Raw genomic sequence first — 11163 nt, forward strand, 5'->3', positions numbered from 1 at the left:
ATCATGTTGTAAATACATTGTATATGTATGTTCATTTGGGAGTAGAAAGGTGATGTACTTCATGTGTCATTATGTGTATACATACATTGCATATGTGTGTTTGTTTGGGAGGAGAAAGGGATGGACTCCATTATAATTAAGTTGGCCAGAGTGTCCTGGATGAAAGTCTCGAAATCTATACATAGGTGCCGGTCTTGCAGACGAAATATCCGTAAAATGGCAAGATTGAAATCTATGCACGAGTGCCGATCCCGCAAACGAAATATCTGTAAAATGGCAATTAGAAGTGTTATGTGTTGATTGTGAAATTGTTAGATCATTGAGTTGTAGTCTCATTTGGATAATTGAGAGATAATAGAAATTGATTCATGCATTGAAATGAATTGAGGGAAAATGAATTGGAATATGGAATTGGTATTCTCAGGCAATATAGTATGAATGTTTTATTCAAAGCATTGTTTATGCACGCACATTTATATCTTTGTTAAATCACATATATTATGTTAGATTATTCCTACTAGGTTGTGGCTCACCCTATTTGGGAAAAACATTTTCAGGTAATGATGGCATGCCTCCACCAAGGCAATAGCGTTGGAGGGATCTTCGAGAAGCAAGAGCTTCTTGTTTTGTTATATTTTGTATAGCCTAGGGCTTTAATTGTAAGGGCTAGTCCCACTTTTGTTGTAACCAAGCCAAGGCTTGGAAAGGTGTAAGCCCGGACGGCATTTATTTATAATAGACTCCTGTGTATTACGAACTTCATGTAATGAAAAGGGTGTTTACACTCTGATTAATGTTGTTATATGTATGCTTCCGGGTTGTATTTATCTTATTATTTTGGGGGCATTACAACTGGTCATCTGGTAAAAAGGCTGACAATCGCGGTCAAGAAGGTGACAACTGCGGTAGACAAGTGCTTTAGCTGGTCGTTCGAGTGGTTGTCCGGCCGGTTGACTGGTGAACACAAATTCGAGCCATTCGAGGCACCTCAATTTGAGGCACCAAGGATTTCCCTAATTAATAACGAGTTGAGGGAAAATGTGAGCAGAGTAACAATATGAGTGTATAATGTTGTATACTTGAATTCTTGGAGTGTCTCATTTTTTACTTGAGATGAAATGGAATCGAATTGATATATATAAAAAAAAAAAGAAAAAGAAAAAAAATTAACAAAATCTATCATGTCATTTATTTTCTTAATATTTTTATCTTTTGTTAAACAAACAAATAAATTTGTGTAAAACAATTTTACTATTCAAGTCCTTTTAGTTTAGAAGGACATAAACTTCTTTATAAAATTTAAAACCAAAAAAGACAAAAAATAAAAATAAAAAAGTTTAATAGCGATTAATAATTTGAACATATGTATTTAAAACAAATTATATTTAAACCAATAATATTATGACACATTATTATGACACGTGTGAATATTGGTCTCATTATAATTGTAGTAACATAATTTAAAGAAAAATTAAATTTAAAATTAAAATTTATAATTTAATAAAGGATGCATAATTTAAGGAATAGATATTGATCTCATTCCAATTATACTAACATAATTTAAAAAAAGAATCCAAATTTAAAATTTTATTTTAAGAATATAAAATTAATTAATAGACTAGTCATATTGTGACACACATTAACAAAAATTAAATAGAATAAAAAAAATGAGAAAAGGATTGCAACTTGCAACTTTCAACTTTAATAAGATGATAATTTTTTACAATTATAATAATATATATAGATATAGAGGGATATATAGATTACAAAGCACAATCGCACAAGAATTTAAATTTTTATGAAAGAAATTTCCACACAACACTTCCACTTTTATTACTTTTAAATATTTGGATATCTGGCTTTTCCATGTCTTGACTAGATACTTCTGCATTTTAGATATTATGTTAGATATTTTTTTGAAAGAAATTTCCACCAAAAGATTTATTAAAAATGTATAAGTAGGATTTAATATCAATATTTAGGTACAACTTTAATTTGGTTTACCTTATATTGAGGTTAGGTTATATATATATATATTCATTCTTTTTGATCAGTATAAGAGAAAGAAACTTTATTGATGAACTAAGAGAATATTACATCAATAAAGAAAAATGATGAGTGCAAAAAGTATCATAACGAACCAAATTAATTCCAATTAGGTGGGCATCGATAAGTTTGCCTAATCATATGCTAGCATACCATTAAGAGTTGGTGAGTAAGCAACCACAAACACAGAAACCAACCGCACCCAAATGATAGCTAAACCAAACCAAAAATAATAGAAATAGAAAAAAAGAAAATTATAGACAAAAATTTTCTTTGCTCCACAGATCTGTGCTCAAACAGACCAAAGCCAACAAACAACAACAAAAAGACCAGCTTCAAATATCATCATCATTAGCAACAGCAACAGCCACCCTCCAATGGATCTCTGCCCAAATAGACCAACGACAAATAGCAAAGGCAACAACCATCCTCAATAGATCACCTCTACTCACAACTCCACCTCAGACCAACACCTAACATATACTCCTTTTCACATGCTGGAAATTTCGCACAATGTCATTGACAGAGTAAATGCAATTAGCATCCACAGCTCTTAACTAGATTGCCATCCTCACTTTAATAAGATTAGTAAGGGCCACAGTGTTTGGTTGAGTACCAGAAAAATACACTCATTCCTATACCTCCATACCGACCAAATCACAGCAACAGGTAAAGTTCTCCAAATCTGCCTCCGTTTTTTTTTTTTTTTGAATTTCCAACCCATCTACCATTGCATCAAACACTACACAGACCTAGGAAAAACCCAACACAATCCCTACCAATCCAAAATACTTGGCCAAACTTTCCACACTAAGGGGTTCCAAAGCAAGATATGATTTAATAACTTTGGTTCAGATTTATAGAAAACGCAGGATAGATCAACATTACCTCTTAGCACTCCAATTTTATACAGAAAATCCAATGATTTCATCTTGCCTTTCCAAGCTAACTATGTTATAAACTTAGCTTTGGGTAGGGAAAAATTATGCCAAATTAAAGATACTGACCCTATTGTAGGTCCTAAAGACAATTCACAACTCTTATACACATTACACACCTTAAACACCCTTGCTTGATCTGCTTTCCATCTTTGAGTGTCCACCAGATTCATAATCAACCTTGCCCATTCACCTAGTAGATTATGAAGTCTATCAAACTCTTCCTTCTCCCAAGCATGCAAAGGTCTTCTAGATCTGAATACCCACCTTCTCTGCCTATCATATCTTGAGAGTTGCCCATTCAATGATATATTCTTTTCAGTGTATAACTGAGACAGTCTAGGAAATTGTGCCATCAAGCTTGAATCACCCCTTCACTTATCTATCCAGAACAAGACCCTACAACTATTCCTAATCCTAATTTCCACATTCTCTTCAAAGAAACTCTGCAACCTGGTATTAGACAGAACCGTATTCAGGATATCCCTCCAAACAGTAGATAGATTAGCAGAAGTACTAAAAAATGGCAGCCATCTCCCCTTTACTTGTCATGACCCAAACCCGCCCCCATGGATTAAGGTCATAACCGGCCAGTAATCAAAAGATTACCTATGGCCTCAAACCAGATTAGATATATTTCAATAAAGTTAAGGGGCCAAAACGGAAGCAAACTTAAAGTTTTGTCCATAGAGCCGTGCTTACATGGCACTCATAACTTTTCACATATATTCATTAATAACTCACATCAGAGGAAGTTAACATATAAGCTTTACATAACAGGATCATTCAAGTCATAGCCAGCCAAACCAAAAACTTATATACAAAGGTGATCCAAAGTTTTCGCCAACGTAGCAAAGATATAACAAAATGACAAAAGGGCGAAAACAAGTCTCGTGCATGAGATGTATGGGCTGACTCCTCAAAACTTTGACTGTTTCTCTCATACTTCACCGAGGCTGGGTTTGAACATCACTTGGCTCACCTACAGACACATGAATGAGGGTGAGCGAAAGCCCAGTGATTAATATCGAATAAAGAAGATACATGAACAAAATTTGAAATAGATACATCAGACGGTCTTAGACCCAGTTCATGTTTCTATCTAGTGTATCAACGACTACAAATCCAGATGTATCAGACAGCCTTGGGTCTAATTCATTCGTATCAAACGGCCTTTGGCCTATTCATTCATATCAAATGGCCTTTGGCCCAATCATTCATGTCCGACGGTGTTTGGCCCAATCATTCCTGTCCGATGGCCTTTGGCCCAATCAATCGTATCAAACGGCCTTTGGCTCAATCATTCATATCCGACGGCCTTCGGCCCAATCATATGGCATAACAATTGGCCCAATCATTCCTGTCAAACAGCCTTTGGCCCAATTAATCGTATCAAACGGCCTTACGCCTAATCATTCATATCTAACGACCTTTGGCCCAATCAATCGTATCGAACAGCCTTTGGCCTAATCATTCATATCTGACGGCCCCAATCATATGGCATAACAAATATTTGTCCACAATTCAAATCATCAACCTTATAAGACTTATATAGAAATAAGCAACAGGACAAATAACATACTTCAAAATATCTTTACTAAGATATTACTCATAGTGATTTGCCGATGGATTTGCTCTCGTGCTTGACCCGACACATTACATAACACATATGGGTCACAAACAATTCGATCCGTTCTTAATTCATACATCCCTCTTAGGTTTCTTTCTTATCCTTTTTAACTCATTTGTAATGTTCAAGGCATGCCTAAGAGTGGCTAGAAATGAAAGAGAACGGAAAATGAAACATAAATCATCTTTACAAATTTTCTGAAATAGGGCTCCCCGCTCGAGCGTGGATTCTGCCGCTTGAGCGGACCCCTTTGGTCTGCAAAAGCACTGGTTGCCTCATATTGGCGCTCAAGCGTGACTTCGGATGCTCGAGCTGAAAGCCAAACATGTGACTGGATGCTCGAGCGTGATTCTACCCGCTCGAGCGGAAGTCAATGTCTGCAAAACTGCTGGGAACTAGCATTTCATGCTCGAGTGGCCATTACTCCGCTCGAGTGGACATGCCAAATTCTGGAATTTCCAGCAAGCTACTTGAAGCTCAAACTTGCATTCAAACTATTGTAACTTGCATATTATGACTCATACGTCACATGCACATCTTCTAACATGATACAAATGCTAAATTACAACATTATGAAGTTTAATTCCCCATGAATCAATTGCACACACAAACAATTCTTTCCAAATTCATCTTCAATACTTCAATTCAAGCTACCAAACTCATACCTCTATGATTTGTTCTTGCATGTGGAACATAACTCCCATTCTCAACTCAAATGATGTAAATGATGATCAAAAGTATGAATTGCCATCAAAATTCTACATGGATCATATGTTTCATGTCCAATTACACAAATTTATAGCAATCTTTACATGCATGTGCATTTTAACTTTAAACTCACCCAATTCAACAGAATTCATATTATTGACTACAATATAACATGAATTCACAATATTACAAACTTAAACCCATGAATGCATGCTCAAATGCTTACCTAGAGGCTCAAATCTTCACAATTCTAGCTAGCTTTTGAGCTTAGCCTTTCAAATTCCCAAGCTCTTAGTTCAATCTCCAATTTGAGCTCCCTCTCTCTCTACAATCAGTTCATCCTCTCTCTCTAGAGTGAAATCTCTGCCAAAATGAACTCAGAAGAAGGAATTGAGTGTAATAAGGCCCTTTATATAAGCTTTCCTAATCAAATTTGATTAGGCCAAATAATGGAGCTTAAATTAATCGTTATGAATCTAATTATTTTGATCCGAATAAGTTTTCAATTAAATTTCACCGTAGACTCTAAAAATTATGCTAATCACAATGGCGTAGTCAATTTCAGCTTCTGTAGTCGATAAGGCCTTCAATTTTTAGTTCATAACAGTCAATTGAACAGATTTTCTTACGGTGAACAGATAGAAATTCAAAACCACATATAATCATATAAATGGCACTCAAAATCATATTAAACACATAATCACAATCACAATTAAGATTAATTAGCATAATACAGAATAGGGTTATCACACTACTGATTTATACTTGCTGCATATAACTTGCTTCCACAATGAAACATCATCCAAAGCAAATCTCCACCACCATTTAACCAACAAGCCTTGATTTGCAAACCTTAAGTCTCTAATCCCTACATCCTTGATTGCTAAATCACATGATTTTATTCTAAATAAATAATATCGTAATAACTATTTCAATAATAGGAACTAATAAGATAATAACTAATTTCAAAATATAGACTTGTACATCAGAAAACTGAATGAAATTCTATGATGAATTTTAAATTTGTTTTAATTTTTTTAGTTATCATGCAACATGACTTCACATAAATTGGATTAATACCTCATAATTCACTGGAAATAATTCGTGAAAAACAATCAAAGATTATTTGTTGTTGATGAGGTGACCTAGGGATTAGTGGAATGCAATAGAAACAATAGGTAAAATACAATACATAATTACTAAAAATGATAGTTGAAGGCAAATTTGATTAGAAAATTAAATAAATATACTGAAATGTTACACCTATCCCTTCTAACCCTAACCCTACCTAACCTTAGCCCCACTCCTACCGTACCAGCTCTAGTTGGGACCTCATCAATGTCGTTCCCTACTCTAGTAACCCTATAACGATTTCGGTTTAGATTCAACCCATTTATTCTTTTGAATTTGGGTTTCCTTGTCCTTAATAATTGTCCATGTTCTTGTTCATCTTATTTCTTATTGAATTGGGTTGTGTGAGCATTTTGGTTGCGCTGAAAACAAGTTAGGAGTTCGTTTTTCAAAGGAGTCTTTGCCCATATTTTGGTCAGTTCGCTCGAGCGGTACTTTGGTCACTCGAGCGGTCTTTGAGAACTTCTAGTATATTTGCAAGTCTGCAAAAGTACTGAGGGGGTAGTAGGGATGGCAATGGAGGGCAATGGGGTGGTTATTAATTCCCCATCCCCATTCCCCTATAATTATTTTTCCCCATTCCCCCATCCCCCATCCCCCATTGGTACTACCCTCCCTATCCTCTAACGGGTTTGGATTTTCCCCAATCCAACTTGACCCTTTTTCTTTTTCTTTTTCTTCTAAGGTTCACAACCAAAGCTAAATATATATTTAATTTTTTTTTCGACTTAACAACAAAATCAAATACACATTAATTAATTAATTAATTTGGAAGTTCATTTTAAAGTAATCGAATATACAATTTTAAGACAATCAAATAAGTTTTTAGTGATTGAAAAAAAAAACTAAAAATTATATAATTATGAGTGTTTTCACCTGATGGCTCCACATCAGAACATTTTAAAGACAATAAAAGAGAAAAAACAAAATCTTACAAGCATCATGTAAAAGGGAGATTCAATATTAGATGAAATCAATAACTCAAATGTAATCAAACCCAAATTTCTTACAAATTTTTCAATTGAATTTCATTGCCATCTATATTTACAACACACTAATTCAACTAAAAACAAAAGAAATAAAAAATGAGAAGAAATGAAAAAAAAAAGGGTTAAATGCAGCAAAAACTCCAATTCAACAATACACATTCTTTGACATTTCAACTCTAATTTCTTATAAAAGCAACCCTTTAACAACAGTAGCAACACTCCAACAGCAATAGCAACACTCTAGCAGCAGCAGCATTTCATCAAGACTACTATGTGCATACGCCCTATCAAGATCTGTTTGCACCAATGCTTCACTGCTCCAATGTTCACTCTCTTGTGCTTTTACCTGTACCTATCTCTCTCTCTCTCTCTCTCTCTCTCTCTCTCTCTCTCTCACACACACACACACACACACACACACACAAAGAAAGAGAAAGAAAAAGGAAAAGAAACCAGAGAATTAAAAAGTTGAACAATGGTTAAAAAAAAAAAACCTAGGATGCAAGTATAACAACATGCAATTTTAAAAAATGCCCAAAAAAATTGACAAACAATTTAAGATGGAAAGGAAAAAACAAACCAACAATAGTTATAAATTATAAAGAATAGGGAAACAGTAGAACCATTGCCTACAACAAAAATATAAGCAATATAGTAATGCATGTATATGACTTGTAGCTAACTGAAATAACATTGCATGTGACAATGAAGAGAAATACCTGGTACAAATCAAGACAACAAAATGGGTTGAAGAAATGAATAACAGGAGGAAAACAAATTCACAAATAAGAATAAAATCAATGTACTAAAGGCATACCCAATGCAAAAGAAAGATCAACTCTGATTCACATCTATATCATCATATATAGTGGCGTAACTAACTGATTCTCATGTTGAATTTCCTGAAAAATAAGAAAAGAAAAATAAGTATTGAGACTATTCAATGAAAATATATTTATTTTAAAAATAAATATATGTTGATTTATTTAAGTACCTTGCATCTCTACAGCCCATAACCAACTTTGTCCACACATCAATGCTTCCAAAGTATCTGGATGAAGTCTACTCCAATACAGGCTCACCAAGCTACCACTAGTGCTAAATGTAGACTCAAAAACAACAGTGGACATCAGAATAGCTAAAAAATCCCTAGCTATTGCCTGTAAGGTTGGATACTTCGATGCATTTGATTTCCACCAAGTCAACACATCAAAATTGGGAGTTCTTGTCACAACATCCTCTTCTAAATAATGGTCTAACTCTGATGTTACATTGTAGACTTTTTTTCTTCGCTTTTTACTAATAAACAAATCATAATCTGAAACTACCTCTGAATCCCCAAAACTTGAACTTGTAAATGATTTAACATTAGCATTACTCCTCAAACTAAGTTTTCTTTGATACTGTTGCAACAAATCATAACGAAGTTGGTGAATCTTCATAATTTCCTCTTCAGCTGTATCTCCATAAAGTTTATCAAAATAAAACTCCAACACGCTAAGTTTGTATCCAAGATCAAGTACAATAGCAACACCTATAAGACCATGTATAACAACCCAATATTTTTCAAACTTTCCCAACATTTTTGATGCCATTTATTGAACAACCACAATTGAACAAGAGAGCCATTGGGAGATAGTTATCCTAATCTCACATAAATTTGGAAAAGCAACATTAGTTGTGGGCTATTTAGTTCCAGAAAACAATTCAGTTACTTTATAAAAATTTTAAATCTCCCACAAATTTCTCTAGCAAACTCCCACTCCTCCTCACTTGGCAATGTTGTATATTGGGTCTCTTTATATTTCAAGCAGTAAAATACATCCTTATATAACAAGGCAGTTTGAAGCATCAAATATGTTGAATTCCACCTACTAGCACAATCAAGTCTCATCTTTTTAGTATTCAAAATTTTCACTTGATGAGTTGTTTCTTCAAATTTTTCTACTCTTTTAGGAGTTACTGTCCAATAAGCTACATGTAGACACCTCATTTTTGACCGACCTTAAGACTCAGACGTCACCAATTGAGCGCTCGGTGATGGTACATATTGTGCTCATTCTGAGGTTTCAGAGTCTCGGCTGCGAGCCTTGCCTTCGGACTTCGGGGCTCTTTTGTGCTTTGCTTCGATTTGCGAACCAGGTCCTATTTTCTCTGTTTTCTCTTCCCGAAGGGAGGGAGAGGTCTCGTAGACCATCTCTCAGTGGCCGTAGGCTACGTTTCGTGGTCATAGGCCATTTTTCCCGTTTAGAGACCAGTTTTTGGTTTTCGGTGCCGTCGGCTGTGTGCCTCGGTTCGGGACCACTTAACTATCTCTGTTTGCTCTGGTTTTTTTTGGCACGCACCTTGTTTCCTCTCTTTTGAGGGACACTGTGGCCCGAGAGATCACCTTCGTGGTCGCACGCCACTTTCGGTACCCAACAGCCTGTTTTCGGGCCCCAGGCCGCGTGTTTTGGCCCCCGAACCCTGATTTTGCATCGGTTAGGGTTCATTTCTGGTATGGACCCTATTTTCATTGTTTGGGAGGTGGTACTATAGTGGGAGACCATCAATTCTTTTGGAAATCATTTTCTCTCTCCTCCAGCCGGTTTTCTTGACAGAAAGTTGGTTTTCCTCACTTTTGGGCCATAATTATACAACCATTGTGTTGTACTCATCTGGGAGGCCACCAATATGGGTAGGCCGACCAGCTTTTCTTTCTGACCCTTTTGAACCTTGCTAGAAAGCTGGTTTTCTCTCTCCTGGGTCACATTTTCTAGTCTCCCACCGTACAGCTGTATTCTACTCATCTGGGAGGCCACCTTTCTGGTATGGCCGACCAGCATTCCTTCTTGACCTTTTTGAACCCTGGTCGGCCGGCCAGGGAAAGTGGTCGGCCGACCACTTAGACTGGTCGGCCTACCTTCTGCTTTTTGGCCTTCTTGAGTTGCATACAGTTGTGCCAGCTGCGCAGTATTTGACCCACTGTCCAAGATTTTGAGCCTTTTGTTGGTCTTTTTAAGTTGGTTTTGACCCTTTTGCTTAGCTTTTTAGAGAAGCTTGACTCTTTTGTCAAGCTTCTTGAGGAAGCTTGACCCTTTTGGTCTAGCTTCCTCAAGAAGCTTGACCATTTTGGTTAAGCTTCTTTGAGAAGCTTTGACCCTCTCTTAAGGCTTCTCCAAGAAGTCTTGGCTCTTCTCTATAAAACCAACACTCCCCCTCCATTTGCAAGGGTTAGAAAAACCAGCCAGGGCATATACACTCCACCCTCCATATCTCTCTCATCCAAGCTCAAATACCTCATTGTTCTTGGCCATTACACCACACCTCATAGCCTACCACCTCCACCATCCATTCAATCATCTTGGAGCTATTTTTTAGAGGTTTAAGACTCACCTTCTTGGTCTAGAACTTGCTGCATTGCTGTGCTACAAGGGTAAGTCCTCATTTCCCATTTTTTGCATTATTTTGCTTCATAACTTAGCCCTATTTACAAGCATTTATGGGTTTTGTCATAAACTGAAAAGGGTCTTATTTTGAGCCCCTCTTGATGTTTGATTGAGGGCATTTTTCTGTTTGAGGTCATTTACTTCCTTGTATGCTTGTTTGCCTCCTGTTTTGAGCCTTGTATCTAGGCCTTTGTTGCATGCTTTGTTTGGCCTTCTAGCCACGGAAATCTAGTGAATTTTTAGTGGCTAACATACTATTTTGAGAGCCAAAATCAGAGGGGGGTGACCCCTTC

At 36.1% G+C, this 11163-nt stretch overlaps 1 protein-coding gene across 1 annotated transcript; it reads right to left on the reverse strand.

Moving 5' to 3' along the window:
• Window positions 1-8330: 8330 nt before the first annotated feature.
• On the reverse strand, window positions 8331-9037 carry LOC145813115 (zinc finger BED domain-containing protein DAYSLEEPER-like). The gene is made up of 2 exons (XM_082908388.1): window positions 8437-9037; window positions 8331-8344 (listed from the first exon to the last, which is right to left on the reverse strand). The coding sequence occupies exons 1-2, from the start codon at window positions 9035-9037 to the stop codon at window positions 8331-8333; spliced, it is 615 nt and encodes a 204-aa protein (XP_082764514.1).
• Window positions 9038-11163: the final 2126 nt, after the last annotated feature.

This window comes from Camellia sinensis, chromosome 15 (genome assembly GCF_055761805.1).
Source record: "Camellia sinensis isolate YWXY chromosome 15, ASM5576180v1, whole genome shotgun sequence".
Taxonomy (NCBI): Eukaryota; Viridiplantae; Streptophyta; class Magnoliopsida; order Ericales; family Theaceae; genus Camellia; species Camellia sinensis.

Coding starts and splice junctions, on each gene's coding strand:
- LOC145813115 (XM_082908388.1), bottom strand. CDS start 9,037: ATGGCATCAAAAATGTTGGGAAAGTTTGAAAAATATTGGGTTGTTATA.